General features: G+C 47.3%; 2 protein-coding genes across 5 annotated transcripts in view; both read right to left on the bottom strand.

The window, feature by feature from the left end:
* The window catches only part of Atp6v0d1 (ATPase H+ transporting V0 subunit d1), a 41,546-nt gene extending 36,328 nt beyond the window's left edge, over window positions 1-5,218 (bottom strand). Inside the window, exon 1 of the mRNA XM_050143839.1 lies at window positions 4,969-5,218. Within this exon, the coding sequence (XP_049999796.1) occupies window positions 4,969-5,098 (130 nt within the window). The 5' untranslated portion in view covers window positions 5,099-5,218. The remainder of the gene's footprint in view (window positions 1-4,968) is intronic.
* A 662-nt stretch (window positions 5,219-5,880) lies between these two features.
* The window catches only part of Agrp (agouti related neuropeptide), a 65,466-nt gene continuing 53,357 nt past the window's right edge, over window positions 5,881-17,989 (bottom strand). For 2 of the 4 annotated variants that reach the window (XM_050143475.1, XM_050143477.1), the window contains 6 exons: window positions 17,705-17,868; window positions 17,567-17,617; window positions 6,771-6,892; window positions 6,525-6,657; window positions 6,284-6,366; window positions 5,881-6,111 (listed from right to left, as the gene is read on the bottom strand). In XM_050143475.1, coding sequence (XP_049999432.1) covers window positions 5,929-6,111; window positions 6,284-6,366; window positions 6,525-6,654 — 396 coding nt within the window. In that variant the 5' untranslated portion in view covers window positions 6,655-6,657; window positions 6,771-6,892; window positions 17,567-17,617; window positions 17,705-17,868 and the 3' untranslated portion in view covers window positions 5,881-5,928. The remainder of the gene's footprint in view (window positions 6,112-6,283; window positions 6,367-6,524; window positions 6,658-6,770; window positions 6,893-17,566; window positions 17,618-17,704; window positions 17,869-17,989) is intronic. The other 2 variants (XM_050143476.1, XM_050143478.1) reach the window with 1 other exon arrangement.

Here is a 17,989-nt window from a genome sequence, read left to right as displayed (position 1 = left end):
AAGAAGAAGAAGAAGAAGAAGAAGAAGAAGAAGAAGAAGAAGAAGAAGAAGAAGAAGAAGAAGAAGAAGAAGAAGAAGAAGAAGAAGAAGAAGAAGAAGAAGAAGAAGAAGAAGAAGAAGAAGAAGAAGAAGAAGAAGAAGAAGCACCACCACCACCACCACCACCACCACCTACGGATTGTTCTTTCTCCTCTATAGTAGTCTACATCACAAGCCTACTTTCCAATGACAGTTACCTTTAAAAGTCAAATTTAGTAGTTTTACTTTCCCATACTCTAAACTCAAGGTCCTCCGGCTTTTGCATCTTTCAAGAGTTGATTTCCGTTTAACTTTCCAGCCATATTCCTGGTCATTCCACAATTAATCAATGCCAGATGACATGTAACTAATGAAGGACAACATCAACATCTGTATCTTCAGTTTCATAAAGCTGCTGGACTAGCCAAACCCAGCCAGGATTTCCAGTGTTTCTTCACATCAGACTATCTCTTATGAAATAATGTGAGACCACAGAAGGAAATGTGAAGAGAAATTACACCAGAGCAAAGAGGAATCAACGTACTTTTGAGGGGCTGTGGGGATAGCCCAGTTGGTAAAGTGCCTGTGGTGCAAGCATGGGGATCTGAGTTTAGGTTGCCAGCACCCACCATTAAAAAAAATCTGAGCATGGTGTCAGAGTCTGCAACCCCAGTACTTGGATGGTGGGAGTAGACAGAGCTCATTAACCATCCAGCCTAGTTATAGTGATGAGCACCGGGGTCAGTGAGAAACCCTGTCTCAAAAACTAAGGTGGAGAGAAGTCAAGAAAGACACCTGAGCCAGTTGTGGTGGCACATGCCTCATCCTTATACTTGGAGACAGAAACAGGTGGATCTCCGTGAGTTCTAGGTCAGAATGATCTAAAGAGCAAATTCCAGGATAGCCAGTACTACATAGAGAATCCAATCTCAAAAACAAACACACACAGAAAGACACTTCTACATGCAAGCATACACATGTGAATGAGTACCCCATATGCGTATATATACACATCCACATAAAAGCACCTATCTCATACACACAAACACTAGAAAACAAGTATTCTGAAAAATAAGAAGCACAGCTGTCTTAGTTAGGATTTCTGTTGCTGCAATTAAACATCATAACCAAAAAGCAGGTTGTGGAGGAAACGATTTATTTGGCTTACACTTCCATCTCACTGTTCACCACTAAAGGCCAAAATTGGGACAGGAACTCAAGCAGGGCAGGAACCTGGATGCAGGAGCTGACGCAGAGACATTGGTGAGGTGCAGTTTACTGGCTTGCTTCCCGTGGGTTGCTTTCTTATAGAACCCAAGACCATAAGCCCAGGGATGGCACCACCCACAATGCACTGGGCCCTCCCCCAGTGATCACTAATTGAGAAAATGCATTATAGCTGGATCTCATGGAGGCATTACCTCAACTAAGGCTCCTTCCTCTCTGATGATTCTAGCCTGTGTCAAGCTGACACCCAAACCCGGCCAGTACAACATCTTATATGAGGGCTTCAACCATAGCACCAAGTAGCTAACGCACTGGCTGTGAAAAACTATCCTCAGGACCATTTAGATCATGTGAAAGTTGAACTGGCCCAAAGGCCATGTAAAGTCCCCACTCTGGATTAGAAAACTTACATTCAGGTTGTCATTAGCTGGGTGTAAAGCATTACCCAGAAGGCCATTTGATTTTCTATATTTTCCAAGTTTCTGAGGGACAAGAACACTAAATTACCAGAGAAAACCTATGACTGGCCTAGTAGTGATGAGAACCCCTTGGATCCAGGTTGTCAACCATGGCCAGAGTTTCAGTGATGAGGCTGGCAGCCGCCTATGGTACCTCACACCTGTAAACCAGCACTTGGGAGGATTACTGCTAATTCCTGTCGAGCCTATGCTATATGGTAAATTCTAAGTCAGCCTGGGCTACAGAGTGAGACCCTGTCCCAAAAAACAAACTAACTAATAACGGGCTGAAGATACAGCGCAGCAGTTAAGAGCACTGGCTGCTCTTCCATTCAATTCCCAGCATTGACTCCAGCTCCAGGGAACGCAGCTCCTTCTGTGGCCTCCAAGGTACCCAAACTCGCATCCACATGTCCACACAAACATAACTTTAAAAAATAAACACATGCCAGATGGTGGTGTTACCCGCCTTTAATCCCAGCACTCAGGGGGAGGCAGAGATGACAGGCAGATCTTTGGCCAGCCTGGTCTATAGAGCGAGTTCCAAGACAGGCTCCAAAGCCACAGAGAAACCCTGCCTTGAAAAAAATAAAATAAAATAAAAACCCACAAAAATTTAAAAACAATTACAGCTATTTAGGAGGCTAAAAGGGAGGGAGGATCACAATATCAAAGCCAGCTTAGGCTACAGAGTACAAGCCAGCCAGTGTAAGTTAGAGAGACTGTCTCAAAATAAAAGTAAAAAAGATGGCTGAAAGCCAGGCAGTGGTGGCTGCTCATGTCTTTAATCCCAGTACTCAGGAGGAAGAGGCAAGGCGGATCTCTGAGTGTGAAGCCAGTTTGTTCTAGAGAGTAAGTTCCTGGACAGCCAAAGCTACCCTGTGTCGAAAATAAAACAACAAAAAGAGGGCTGGGGGCTACAGTCCGATGGTTAAACTACTTTCCAAGTATCTACAGGGCTTAAATCATAATACTGGAAAAAAGGAAGGTGGTACTGGGGCAGTGTTTGTGGGGGAAGAAGGAAGCAGAGAGAACAGCAAGGTAAGTAACAGACAATATAAGTTAACACTGAATTCGGACTTTGCCCTTACTGGGTTCTTGGGGCTGGGCTGTGTTTTACACAAAGTAGCACTGTGACCATCCATCTCACAGCCTTTATGAGACAGACGCTGCTTATATGCCAGATGAAGAGTTTATGTCCAGAGATGTTAAACCATTTGTCTACAGGAATTCAGCACTTGGCAGGTTGACTCTGAAGTCCGATCACCTCTGTGTATACTGTGTGTAAAGGAAAAGGGTAAACGGGGCGGTGGTGGCACACACCTTTAGTCCCAGCACTTAGGAGACAGAGGCAGGCGGATCTCTGTGAGTTCGAGGCCAGCCTGGTCTACAAGAGCTAGCTCCAGGACAGGCTCCAAAGCTATAGAGAAACCCTGTCTCGAAAAGCCAAAATAATAATAATAATAATAATAATAATAATAATAATAATAATAATAAAAGGGGTATGTGTGGTCCCTAAATACCACCCTGAAAATTTGGATTATGTTCCACAAGAGTCCATTGCTAAACAGTTCGGCAGGAAGAATGCCCTAATGTGTTTATTATTGATTATGGGTCTGCTGGAAAGACAGGAACACAGGCTCCCAGAAACTCCACAGGAGAGCAGGCAGCAGTTGGAGTAAGGAAAGACAGAAGAGAAGCCAAAACAGGGCAATAACGTTCACCTTTGCATTTACCCAATCAAGGATCTTCCTCAAAGGAAAAGTCAAACACCTTTGTAACAGGGAAAACAAAGAATCTTCCTCCAGTTCTAGTCAATCCATAGAACTTACGGTTAAGTGCCAAGTAGGTGTTTGTTAGGCCGTGCCCCAGGCGGCCTCTCTATTTCTCCTCTTCCAACGGTGGAGTCAAACTAGGGTTCATGGCTGGTTCCCACCACCCAGCATCTTGACGTATCCTCTCCTCCCCATTTCACTCATCTAATGAAGGTGAACAACCCTCCTTGCAGGTTAACATGAAAACCATAACACGCACTGCTGACTCGAACGTCAGTGAGTGTCCTATTATTGTAACACTATTTTTCACTTGACAGGTCTAGTTTTCAAGGTAAACAATATTTGGATGAGTTCAATTTAACTCCAGAAGTTTTTGACCAGAAGGTTCTAAACAGGGTGAAACACCAAGCCTCCTCCTCCAGCTAGAAGTACTTTTCTTTAAAGGAATCATTTAGGACGAAGAGACAGGAAGTCACATCCCCACCCTTCACTACCACCACGGTGGAGGGTCTGGAATTAGGGACAGCTCTAACGTAGGACATTTACTACGATGGGCCTGAACGTCATCTTCCTTTAGAGCACTGGTTCCCTACCTTCCTAATACCTGCGACCATAAGACCATATAATACAGTGCCATATGTTGTGGTGACCCCCAACTATAAAATTATTTTCGTTGCTACTTCAGAACAGTAATTTTGCTACTGTTATGAATCATGATGTGAATAGTTGTGCTTCCCGATGGTCTTAGGCAACCTGTGGCCTATCCCAAGGTGGGGGAGGGGGTGTCCGCGACCCACCTGTTGAGAACCGCTGCTCTAGAGCCAGTGTTATGAAAGGAGAATTGAGTTTCTGTCACTCTTGTGTAAGAAACTGTTGTCTCAACAGGCATGGCCTCTCACTGGGGGGGGGGGATCAGGGCCAGACACTTGTGCACGAACTTCAGATTTACAGGGCTACCTCTTGCTTTCCCAAACATTCCGTCTGGAAGGCACTGGACGTTCCAAGTTGGGAGGAACCTCCCACCAAACTGGCTTAGCAATTCCCCAGGAAGGCTCGACCCTCAGACCAACACCAAAACACAATGATTCCAAAGACCTTGGGGGAGGGGAGACGCTTTTCCACCTAACTTCCCCATGCACTGCCACCCGACAGGCCTAGGGTTGGGCCAGGGTAGAGGCTTGAAGACACTTTGCGCCGGCTAGTCAATCCTCAGGGGCTCGTCCTTCTAAATTACAGGGCTAGCTCAACGAGGTTAGAGGTAACCCAAGCAGAGGCAAACCACTGCGGTTTTTAAAGTCTTGTTTATGTCTGGGCCCCCGCGCCGAGTCGCAACTACAGGTAGACTCCCCTCTGACATGTCCGCCATCTGCTTGCATTTTCCCAGAGGCCTCGCAAGCCCTTCAAGACCCTCCGTTACCGGCTTCCCGGCTCAGGGCGGCCTCCATTCCGGCCTTTCAAGGCCCCTCAGTCAGCCCAGACCCGCGGCTCACCCTCGAGAGTCTCGCACTGTACCAGGTTGAGGTAGTCCGCCTGGCTGAGCACCCCGGCCTTCAGGCCGCGCACTAATCCCTCCAAATAGCCATTGTCCACGTTGAAATAAAGCTCCGGGAAGAACGACATGGCTGCGGCGGGGACGGCGGGGACGGCGGGGGGCGGCAGGACCAGAGAGCCCTGATCAGCCCGCACGCAACTCGACTCGGAGATCAGCTGACTCGGCGCCCGCAGAGGGCTGTCAAGTGCGTCAGGTGACGCAAAGCGTTTCACGTGACCACAGCAGGCGGGCTCTTAAATGTATCCAGCTTCCGGGCAGCCTGGCGCGCAAGAGTAGCTCAGGGATGAGCCGCTCGCGGTCCTCAGGGCGCCTGCGCACTAAGGCAAGGCTAGGCCTTGGACTCCTAGCAGAGAGCAAAGCAACGACGATGCTGGAAGTTGATCGCGTGGTGGCGCTAAAACCCTCAGAATTCGAGCAGGGGCCCTCAATTTAGTTTTCCCGAGTTAGGCGCTTCTGTCTGGCTCTGTCGGGGCCAACCAGGTAAAGGTGAGCATGTGTGCTGTTTCTTACGCTGCCGAGGCTGCCTTCTACCAGACGGAAACGAAGGTCCAGAGAAGGTTTTGAAACCAATGTTTAGCCACTAGCTAGACTTTACGTCCCGTAAACTGACCTGCGCCTGCTTTCCCTGCATTTGTCGCCCTAGAGTCTCTGGGGCTGGCGTGTGACCTCCCGCTATCTCTACAGAGGTCTGGTGCCTTAAAAAATCGCCCGTCTACGTGGCCCAGAAGATGGAGTATCCTAGACCCCGAGGTTATGGTGTGTGTAGTTCCGGCATAACGACGCCCCCTACCCTTCGGGGAACCCAGCAACCCATCGATAACCACATGCAAAATAACCACAGCTTTAGGATTGGTCCCATCCTTTATTCGCGTCCCTGCCTTTGCCCAGCATCCGTTGGCTAGGTGCGGCTGCAGAGATTCGTGGCAGTACCCAGTTTGCGACAGTAGCAAAAGGCGTTGAAGAAGCGGCAGTAGCACGTGGCGCACGGGTCGCAGCAAGGAACTTGCTGTCCCAGGCAGGACTCGTGCAGCCTTACACAGCGACGAGGAGAACGAGACTCGCGATTCTGTGGATCTAGCACCTGCATTCATAGGGGGACAAGAACGTCTGACCGCAGATTCAGGAAACATCTCCCACCCCGATCCCAATAGGATGGCAGTGGAGTGTGGGGCAGGGATGGTCCGGAAGTGGGGAGAGAGGGTGCTATCTGATGATCCCTACCTGCTACTTTATCCCTTTCCCTTAGGCGTTACCTCCGCCAAAGCTTCTGCCTTCCGCAGCAGAGCCTCTTCTGTTCGGTCTGCAGTTGTCCTCTTTGGGCCATTCAGACTTAGACCTGGGGCAGAGGATGTGAGGGCCACGCCCACCATGCACCAAGTACCCACCTCGCAGGGTTGGGATTGGGATTTGGGAACAAGGATTTAGCCCATACAGGCAGATTTGTGACCAGCAATTGTCCTAGTCCCACCCATCCCCCAACCTGACCATACTTACCTGGGAACTCTGGGAACAGGGCCTGGCCAGGCCTTCTGATGCCTTCCAGGGGTGCCAAGCCCATCTGGACCCCCAGCGTGGGAGGCAGTGCCAGCAGCATGGCACAGCTCAGCAGCATTACCGTCAGCATGGCCTGGCTCGGCAGGAAAACCCCCATTTAGTTTCTCCTCATCTTTAGAATACCCTACAAATGCTGAGAGAGACCCTCCCGGAAAGTCAGAATTCCTGCCTAGCCTTTGCACTTACCTTTGCTTGCTGATCCTCGTCCAGGGAGTTCCTGGCCACTTGTGCCTGAAGCTTATATGGCAGAGTCTAATAAAGGGCCTGCACGTGACTGATTTCTGCAGCCAGGGCCTGAGGGGCCCTCCCTGGAAAATGGAGACACAAGTTTGTCTTTCTCCCTAGAGCCTGAACCATTGAGAGAAGTACCTGTCCAATTTGACATAAGCCTCCAGGAACCAATTAAACTTTGGGAACAAAATAGGGTGTCCAGACCCCAAAATTTCCCTAAGAGCAGAACCTAGGGATGGGTCAGGCTAGAGCCATTAGCAATAATGAGGCAGGCGGCCCTGTGATCTTAATTTAATTTCTGGCCCCACAGATGTTCGCTTAGCCTCTTTATGGCATGTTGTTTCCTTTGTTCCAGGAACGTTGGTCAAGGACACCAAAGGGCCAGTGAGTGTCAGCAGGCAGGAGTGGAGTAAAAACCTAGACCCAAGGTTTCTTTGGAAGACAGGTCAAAAAAAGCTCTCCCAGCTAAAATCACACCTTCTGGCTCTACCTCCTCTTTCTCTTCTTTAAGACCCCACCCTTATTCCTGTCCCCAAGCTCCTTCCACCTAGGGCTCCTATAAACCAAGGGAACAGAACGCACTGTTCCCGGGTGGGCACACAGCTTTGAGTAAAAAGCTTTCAACCCGTCTGCTTCATTAGTGTTAATGGCAGCTCCCTTCCGCCCTAAACTGGCGGGTCTCTGCCCACGCCTGGTCTCATCAGCCTGAGAACATGGTGAGGGCTGCCCGTTGGTGGATGTAGCAGGACCCACGGGACCCTTGTTTTGTTTTTGAGATAGTGTCTTTCTATGTAAGACCAAGCAGGCCTCCAACTCACAGAAATCCACCTGCCTCTACCTCTTAAGGACTGGGATTAAAGGCATCCACCACCATGCTTGGTGGGGTTTTAATGTTGTCTTGTTGTTGTTATTGGTTTTGCCTGCATGTATATATGTCCACCACATGCATTCCTGGTGCCCAAGAAGGTCAGAAGAGGGTTTTTGGATCCCCTGGACCTGGAATTACAGATAGCTGTGAACCATCATGTAGGGGATAGAAACTGAGTCTGGGTCCTCTGCAAAAGCATGAAATGTTCTTCACCTGAGACAACTCTCTAGCCCCGTGGTGGACTTTTAAAAAAAACATTCACATGCCCATTTGGAAAGGAATACAGGTTGAATCACCTTGGAGATCCCAGTGCCCAAGGCAATGAGAAAAGATGAAAAAATATATCTGTCAGGATATATAGCCCGGCTCATCTGGACTCTTATGATCAGGTGGTTGCCTGAGGAAATCCAACCCCCAGGGGTAAACCAGCAAACTGCCCTCTGGCAGCCTTCATCTAGAGCACCCATCAATTAGTGTTTGGGTGCCAGCTTCAAGGGAAGGAGGTGTTCTGCAGAGAATGGGCCTACAGCAAGCAGACGGACAATGGCATCATGTTCTTCTGCAGGTGACTCAGGACAGTCCTCAGAGCTCAGAGTCTATGTTCTCCTGCCCAGGTTGGGGCATGAGGAGCTAGGGAAAGCGCCCCCCCATTAGGGCTTTCGGGGAGTAGTCCCTGAACTCACTCACCCTTGCTGCAAGGAGCAGCCCTTTGTTCTCTGCTGAGAATAGTGTAGACAGTCCCTGAGAAGGCCTGGCATTGAGACCTGTTAGGAAGCTAATCTGGAAGTTTGGTGCCCCACTTCAGGACTTTATCTTCTCTAGAGCAACAAAGGAAAGAACTCAGGGTGTATCCTAGCTGCGCCACTCGGAGCTCAAGAGCGGCAGCACATGACGTGCACATGAGGTCCTTTCCCGGGTCTTATTTATTTATTTATTTATTTTGTTTAGTTTTCTCGAGACAGGGTTTCTCTGTGTAGCCTGGGCTGTCCTGGAATTCACTCTGTAGAGTAGGTAGAGTAGGCTGACCTTGAATTTACAGAGATCTGCCTGCCTCTGCCTCCTGAATACAGGATTAACGGCCTGTGTCACCATACCGCCCAGCTAAATGGATACTTTTTATTTCCTAATTTATGTGTCTCGATCAGCTTCTCCATAAATTTATCTAATTGTTTATGTACTTTATTCTTATTTTTGAAGATGTTTATATTTTTATTTTATGTACATGAATGTGTTACCTTGTTGAGACCCTCTCTAAAGATAAAAAAATTAAGAAGACTAGAAAGATAATACAAAAGATCGTTTATGCCTATGTTTAGAAAAAGTGGCAGTGTATAGAGATGAGGATGAATAGAGCATAGAAATGTTTCACTCCAGATGTCAACTTTAAAAAAATAGTGACAGAAGTCGCATGCAGTGGCACTTACCTCTAATCCCACAAGTAGGAGAGGGGTCATGACTTAGAGGCCAGCCTGGACTACATTATAAAATGCTGGGTTTTTAAAAAGCTAAGTGTTGCCAGTCGGTGATGGCACACATCTTTAACCCCAGCACTCGGAAGGCAAGAGGCAGGCTGATCTCTGTGAGTTCCAGGATAGCCCGGTCTACATAAAGAGTTCTCAGACAGTAGTAACTACCTAGAGAGATCCTGTCTCAAAACAAACTTCAGTACACTAAGTACTTTGACTCAAGAATGTCCAAGGGCCTGTTTGGGCCAGTTTGGGCACCCACTTCAGGGAAGGCTTCCTAGGGGAGGAGACCTTTCTTTGCTCATGAAACTTGAGTAGGAGTTGAGTGTGGGCCAGTATAAGTTCCTTGAATTCATAACTGACACCCTGTTTACCCCTCAGTCTGGTTAACACTGCTTAATACATTCTCTGCCTCAAACCTGGTTCCTTCCCAAAGGCTCAGCCCAGTAAATAGTTGACTTTTTATCTTTCACCTGGGACTGGGAAGCCCACAGTCCTCCAAGGTTCAGCTAGTGAGTCATCAGCAAACATCTGTAGCCATCACCCCATTTTACAACTTCTGTGAGTGTGCATGGGCCCAGACGACCTGCCACAGCTGCACAGGAGGAGTCCAGAGGAGGAAATTAACATCCGTTCAGACCGTCACCCACTCCAGTCCCCTTTGCCTGCCAGTGCTGCCCTGAAGAGCCTGGGCTTCTTGCCGTAGTTCTCTGTGTATACATATATCTCTATCTATCTATCATCTATGAGAAAGGGAGAGTGATAAGTCTCCTGTTTGTGTGTGCAGGTGTGCACGTGCCCGTGGAGGCCCAACGATAAACTCTTCCTTGATCACTCCCCACCTCATTCACTGAGGCAGAGTCTCGACTGAACCCAGAGCTCACCCACATGCTAGTTTAGCTAGCCTATGTGCTCTGTGGATCCCAGGTCTCTGCCTTCCAAGCACTGAAGTTACAGGTGGATTGTCATGGGAACCCAGCACTTACATACGTGGGTTCTACATCTAAACTCTGGTCCTCATACTTGAATGGCAAGTTAACCACTGAGTTATCTCCCCAGCCCTTATGTATACTGATTTTTCAAATAAGCAATCTTTGGCCGGGCGATGGTGGCGCACGCCTTTAATCCCAGCACTCGGGAGGCAGAGGCAGGTGGATCTCTGTGAGTTCGAGACCAGCCTGGTCTACAGAGCTAGTTCCAGGACAGGTTCCAAAGCCACAGAGAAACCCTGTCTCGAAAAACCAAACCAAAAAAAAAAAGCAATCTTTGGTTTAACTCAATTTATTTATATTTATTTGGTGACAGGGTCTTCATGTAGCCCTGGTTGACCTGGAACTCCCTCTGTAGACCAGGTTGATCTCAGACCTCCTGCCTCTGCCTCCTGACCACTAGAATTAAAGGCATGTACCACCACCATATCTGGCTCTATTTTATTTTATTTTGGTTTTTTGAGACAGGGTTTCTCAGAAGTTATGGAGCCTGTTTTGGAACTCGCTCTGTAGACCAGTCTGGCCTTGAACTCACAGAGATGCACCTGTCTTAGCATCCCAAGTGCTGGGATTAAAGGCGAGAGCCACCACCATCCAGTCTTATTTTATTTATTTTTTTTAAATATTTATTTATTTATTGTGTATACAATATTCTGTCTGTGTATATGTCTGCAGGCCAGAAGAGGGCACCAGACCTCATTCCAGATGGTTATGAGCCACCATGTGGTTGCCGGAAATTGAACTCAGGACCTTTGGAAGAGCAGGCAATGCTCTTAACCACTGAGCCATCTCTCCAGCCCCCCTTATTTTATTTTTTGAGACAGGGTCTCACTGGATATCTCTGGTTAGCCTTGAATTCACAGAGATCTGCCTGCCTCTCTACCTCCCAGAAGCTGTGATAAAAGGTGTATGCCATCATGCCCAGCCTCAATTCAATTTTTGATTCAATGTTTCTTACAATCAGAATCTTCTGCCTTTCTAATGTGTCCTGTTTTCCTTATGATAGGGTTTGAGTATAATTTGTGTACTTCCCCAACCCAGATTCTTGTGATTAAATTTGAGCCCCCAGAGGGCGGTGCTGAGAGGCCTATCTTCTGAGACCCAGTAAATTCTTGTCTAGGGTTCTTATAGAAGGGGCAAGCCTGGCTCCACCCAGCTCTCTACTGCCTACTGCAGAGTTGACCCTGTGGGCCAGCCGCCCTGCTGCCATCTGTCACTGGGCTCTCGCCAGGTCTGTGATTCGCCACATAGCCTCTTCAGCCTTTAAGACTGTGAGTGAAATTAACCTTTTGGTTTTTAATAGAGTTTTAATTTATTCTTTTAGAACATCATACATATATGCAGCATGTTTGATCATATCCATCCTCTTATTCCCTGGGGAACCCCACTGGATCTTCCCTAACAAGTCCCCCTCAAAACATTTTTTAAAATAACCCAGATTCCAATTAGTGCTGCCTGAATGCATGTAACACCCCTGAAGAAAAATAATTCTTCTCTCTCCAGTAGCCATCAACTGCCAGGTCTCATGTAACCACTACTGTCTTGAACTCCTGATCCTCCTGCCTCTACTTCCCAAGTACTGAGATTAGAGCTACACCATTGTGCCCGGCTAAACTTTTTTAAAAAGATTTATTTATTTATTAAGTATACAATATTCTATCTGAATGTATGCCTGCAGGCCAGAAGAGGGCACCAGACCCCATTACAGATGGTTATGAGCCACCATGTGGTTGCTGGGAATTGAGTAGGTAATTGAGTAGGTTGCTTTGGAAGAGTAGGTAATGCTCTTAACCTCTGAGCCATCTCTCCAGCCCCCCAGCTAAACTTTTTTTTTCCCTATAAGTGTCCTGCTTCAGGCATTACAGTGTTGAAAAGCACTTCTGCTGCTGGATCTCTGAGGTTCTTGTTGAATTTAGATTCAGGGTCTTACACTGTAGTTTAGGCTGGCCTAGAACTCATTATGTAGTCCTGGCTGACCTCATCCTCCTGCCACAGCCTCCCTGGTGCAGGCATTCAGGTCTGTGCCACCATACTCAGGTTTTGATCTTCTTTTTAAAATGTTTTATTAGAGCTGGAGAGATGGCTCAGCAGTTAAGAACACTTGTCTTGCAGAGAACCTAGGTTCCATCTCCAGTGCCTATAACCATCTGTAACTCCAGTTCCAAAGAATCTAATACAGATGTTACACAGACATACATTTAGGCAAAATGCTCATACACAGAAAATAAAAATATCTAAAATAATATTTTATTATGTTTATTTACTTTTTTGTGTTGGTTGGAAAGCAGTGTATATGTTTGCCATAGTGCACATAAAGCGGTCAGAAGGCACCTTTCCCCCCCTTTTTATAGAAAGTAGATTCTTATTATACTTATGTATACAGTGTTCTGCCTACATGTATTCCTTCAGGCCAAAAGAGGGCACCAGATCTCATTTTAGATGGTTGTGAGCCACCACGTGGCTGCTGGAATTGAACATAAACACTCTGGGACTGATTTTTTTCTTTTATTTCTTTCTGGTTTTCTGAGACAGGGTTTCTCCATATAACAGTCCTGGCTGTCCTGGAACTGCTTGGTAGACCAAGCTGGCCTTGAACTCACTGAGATCCACCTGCCTTTGCCTCCCTCTGTGATTAAAAGTGTGTGCCACGACCGCCCAGCTGATTTTTTTTTTAAAGTAGGATCTCACAATGTATGGCCTGAAACTCACTATGTTTACTGGGCTAGTCTTGAACTCACAAAGATCCACTTACCTCTCCCTGTTGAGTGCCACCACGCCCAGCCTTGGTTTTGTTTTTTAGACCGAGTCTCACTACATGACTCCCTGGACTCACAGTCCCCAGCACCAACCTCTCCAGGGCAAGCGTGATAGAGAATCGCCTAGCTGTGGAGGTGATTTTACTGGTTGGGAACCAGCCTGATGTTCTCAGGAATATTTGGCATGTTCTCTGTGCAGGATTTGAGACCTGGGAGCTACAGAGCATTTTTTTCTTTTTTTTTAAATTAAAGGTTCATAAAGCAATGCCGTGCCTAAATATAAAGCAGCCTCGTAGAATCAGTGATGAAGTACTTTCCCCAAAGATACTGGGGAGAGGGGGGGTCGAGGCAGAGTTGTTCACAACAGGAGCCCAGTGGTCCCAACCCCAATAGCATACACCTTCAGCATCCTACTTTCCGGATCAAAATGGGATTCAGCCCATTTTTATTCTCCGTGAAACCAAGTAACAGCTGAAGAAGTCCCAGGATTTTTCTTAAGCAACCCAAGCTGAGGCTGAGACCCATTCCCTAGGACTGACAAAAAGCACTTAAAGCTCCCTTAACCTTCATTGAGGGTGGAGCCTTTTACTGCTTCAATAAAGAGAAAGGAGGTTACTTGGCCTGGGTGACACAGGCCTCTAATTCCAGCCCTAGGAAGGCAAAGTTGGGCAGATTTCTGAGTTCGAGAACAGTGCAGGCTACAAAAGAAACTTGAAGAGTGAGAGAGAGAAAGGAGGAGAGAACTGAATGCCTATAACATGTGTTATTCTCCCCAGAGAGGGTAGGTTATCAAGAGCACCTGTTTCTGTATGTCTAAGCATGTAGGTCTCCTCCAAGTGTGGTGCCCACACCAGCACCAAAAGCCTAAGAAATTGTGAGGATACCAGTCTAACCTTGTGCAGACTCTAAGAAATCGTATACTCCCAGGACTGGGCTCAGCTTCCAGTGTGTGTGTGTTTGTGTGTGCGCCTGTATGTCAAAGCCAGAAATCAACATCAGGTGTCTTTTCTTAGGAGTCAAGCTGTGTATCTTGGTTTTTGAAACAGTCTTTTACTGGAATGCTGGGTTCATCAGTTAGGTAAGGTTAGCTGACCAGTGAGCTCTAGGATTCTAAACAGAAGCCATTGTGCCTGACTTTATGAGGGGGTGAAGATCAGACTCAGGTCCTCACGGGAGTAGAGCAAACACTGCTATCAGCTGCCCCAGATTTTGGAGGTTGTTTGTTTGTTTGTTTTGCTTTTGTCTTTTGAGACAGGGTTTCTCAGTGTGGCTTTGGAGCCTGTCCTAGAAATTGCTCTGTAGACCAGACTAGCCTCGAACTCAGATCCACCTGCCTCTGCCTCCTGAGTGCTGGAATTAAAGGTGTGCTCCACCACTGCCTGGCTCATTCTAGACTTTAACGTGACTCAGCTTTAAGAACCCTTGCTTCATAGATCCGCCTGGAAATTGGAAGCAAACAAGATTGCCAGACAAAAGTTGGGAGCATGGGGGTGGGGGTAGGGGTGGGAGTGAGGTTGGGGGAAGGGGTGAGGGAGAGAAGGAAGGGAGAAGGGAAAGACTGGCGAGAGCTTGGGGGACTGGGAGGGTGGAGATGGAGGAAGGGTGGATATAGGAGCAGGGAAGAAGCTATCTGGGAGCCATTTTAGGGTTGGCAAGAGACTTGGCTCTAGGGGGTATCCCAGATGTCCACAGGGATGTCCCCAAGCTAGGTCCTTGGTCAGCAGAGGAAAGGGTGCCTGAACTGTCCTTGCCCCACTATCACACTGATGATTATCTCGAATATCACCATAGAATCTTCGTCCGGCAACAGATGGAGATAGAGACAGAGACCCACATCAGAGCATTGGAGAGATGGCTCAGTGCTGCCTGCTCTTCCAAAGGTCCTGAGTTCAATTCCCAGCAACCACATGGTGGCTCACAACCATCTACAATAAGATCTGGTGCCCTCTTCTGGCCTGCAGAGATACATGCAGGCAGAGCACTGTATGCATAATAAATAAATAATTTTTTAAAAAAGAAGGGATAAAGACTCAGTTCTACTTCAAAATGGCAAGAGTGGAGCTTTATTGGTCTGAGAGGTTGATGTTACTAAACCTCGAGCAGCTCAATATCCAAGGGGTACAGGAGAAGAGCCCATCATGCAAGGCCTGAGAATCAGCTTTTGCAGCTGTTGAGTAGGGAGGCGGAGGGCCTGGTGAAGCCAGGCCCATGGACTGCTTTTTGTGTAATCTGTTTTTGAAAACTTTGGGGTGGGAGATAATTCAGATTGTGTTTGTGTGACCTCTGTGCTTCGGGGCAGATGACAGGTTGGCTGCTTCTGGAACTACGTGGGCAACAAAAATCTCAAAGCCTTAAGCCTATTTTATGGCTTAAGGCTTATATGTGGAGGAAGTCTTTTACTTCTTTTTTCTACAACCTCCCACACCCCCATATCACTAGCTCCCCTTGTCTTCTATGTGTTGCCTTCATCTGCAGCCTGGATCTTAAGACTGAACTCCTCAAACGCCTTTAATGCCACCCAAGGACAACACATGCCACCCTTGATATTAATGGCCCTTTTAAAAGTAGAATTCAAGGGCATTTGCTCTGACATCTTTGCCAGGCTCCCCTAGAACCCAGTGGGGCAGACCTGTCCTCAGAATCAGGCCCAGCTATAATGTTAGGAATCAGAAAACACCCTCACAGTAGAGCAGATGCTAGTCCACAAATGCTTTCCTCCCTTAGGCCACAGCCTAGCATGCTTCTGGAGCAATCTAGAAAAGAAATGTGCTCAAAGGGGCTGTGGCCCATCAGGGAGGTTCCGAATACAGTTAAGCTCCCCCATCGCAGCCTCCCCAGACCCATCACTGCTTTGTCTGTGGTCCCATACCCACAAATTTTGTTATATAGCCTGCATTTCTGCAAAGGATGAAGACCACATCTCATGCCCAGCTTCGTTCTTTTTTTGTTTCTTTTCTTTTTTGAAACAGGCTTTTTCTGTGTAGCTCTGGCTGTCCTAGAATTCACTTTGTAGACCAAGTTAGCCTTGAATTCACAGAGATCTGCCTGCCTCTACCTCTCAAGTATTTTAATTAAAGAATTTCATTCTTTGCAGATGGTGGGTTCAGCCAGCTTTTCTCAACAGTTTTTTTTTTTTGTTTGTTTGTTTCTTTTGCTTTGTTTTTATTTTTTGAGACATGGTTTCTCTGTGTAGCTTTGGAGCCTGTCCTGTAGACCAGGATGGTCTGGAACTCGCAAAGATTCATCTGCCTCTGCCTCCCCAGTGCTAGGATTAAAGGTGTGTGCCACCACTGCCTGGCTTCTCAACAGTTCTTGAAGGCCTAGGTCAGGGGAATGACTGTAGACAAGAAGGAACTAAACCTTGACAACAACATTCTCTGAGCCTGGCAGTCAAACTGATGTTAGTCTCATTTTGCAGAAAAGTTTACATGACTCAGCAAGGAAGCAAGTGTCAGGGGAACTGGACCAGATTCCTTCCACACTGCCTGGGCCTGCTCAAATCCCCTCCCTTGCCTAAGGCCATTGGGGTTGAAGGAAGAGCAGCATATTAGTCAGGGTTCTCGAGAGTAACAGAATTTATAGAATGAATCTCTATATATATACATATATATATATGATTTATTAGAATGACTCACAGGCCGTAGTCCAGTTAGTCAAGCAGTGGTTAGCTATGGATACAAAGTCCAAGAATCTAACAGTCGTTCAGTCCACAAGGCCGGATGTCTCAGCTGATCTTCAGTATACCCTGGAATCCTGAAGAAGTGGGCTCTAAGGCCAGAGAGTGGATCTGCTAGCAATGTGAGAGCAAGCAGGCAAAGAGCAAGGCTCCCTTCCTCCACATGCTAATATAGGCTTCCAGCAGAAGGCACGGTCCAGATTAGATCTGGATTAAAGGTGTGTCTTCCTACCGCAAAGATCCAGTTAGAAGTAGATCTTCTCACTTCAAACTAAGCAGAAATCCCTCACAGGTGTGTCCTCACAGGGGTTTTAGTTCATTCCAAATGCAGTCCAGTTGACGACCAAGACTAGCCACCACAAGCCACATTGCTAGGGCAAGATCTAGGTTAGACCATTGTGAGGAAGGAACCTGATCACGAGCTGATCTAGTAGATAGTTACGTTTTGGGTGCCGTCTTTCATCCAGGGAAAAAGCCCTCAACAGTGTCACCTTGTTGATGAACAGGGAGAGGCCCTTGTCCTCTAGAAGCACCAGTAACTGCACTTAGCTAGCTGAATGAACGTGAGGTGTATGACATTTCTGAAAATAAATCAGTGCTGGTTTTAGAATCTTACCTGATCCTCCCCAAACATGATTCCCTAGGCTTCTGCTTCCTGTCTAACAGCCCACCCCCTTCCTCCCAGTAATTCTTACACTCCTGCCTAAAGCCCGAGGGCCTCGGTGCCTGAGATCTACTGTAAAAGGTTTCTCTTCTCACCATGTCCTCCTCCCAATCACCTGACCACATCAGAGACTTTACACCCTGACCTGTAGAGAATGGACAGGCCGTGGTTTCTCCAGGAGCTGTATACGTAGTTGAGTTTCAGAAACTGTCAGAATCATGCCCACCTGGAAGCCTGTTTAAGCCTGAGTCAAATATAGGTAACAAAGTTGGGACCAGGGAGTGGGGATACACAAGATCATAGCAAGACAGCAGGGTTGGCTGTGCACTCACCAAAATGAAGGCTCTATAGTGGTCAGTTTTCTGTTTTGCAGTGTCCCAGAGCTACGGGAGAAAAGAAGGTGAGGTTGACCCTGGGCCATACAAGCTTCTACACCAGCTCAATCACATCCTGGGTTTGGCAGATCTTACCTGTGCTTGGGTACCAGCAAGGTATCAGGTGGCAAACACCATCTTACAGGTAGGGGCAGTGCCAGCAACTGCTGTTCAGACTCTCGTCTTAGACTTCATTTGGCATCTGTCACTAGGGTTCTTTCGGGGAACAACAGGGTCAGTATCTCCCAGCTTTCCACTGACTGTTAAAGCGTAAATCCTTGAGGATTAGAAAGGAGACAGCTCCTAAACGGGGCGGTGGTGGTGCACGCCTTTAATCCCAGCACTTGGAGGCAGAGGCAGACAGATCTCTGTGAGTTCGAG

The sequence above is a fragment of the Alexandromys fortis genome, unplaced genomic scaffold (genome assembly GCF_014885135.2).
Source record: "Alexandromys fortis isolate MF-2015 unplaced genomic scaffold, M_Fortis_MF-2015_v1.1 scaffold_1, whole genome shotgun sequence".
Lineage (NCBI taxonomy): Eukaryota > Metazoa > Chordata > Mammalia > Rodentia > Cricetidae > Alexandromys > Alexandromys fortis.
The sequence above is the reverse complement of the archived record's forward strand: the minus strand, read 5'-3'. Positions and strand labels throughout refer to the sequence as shown.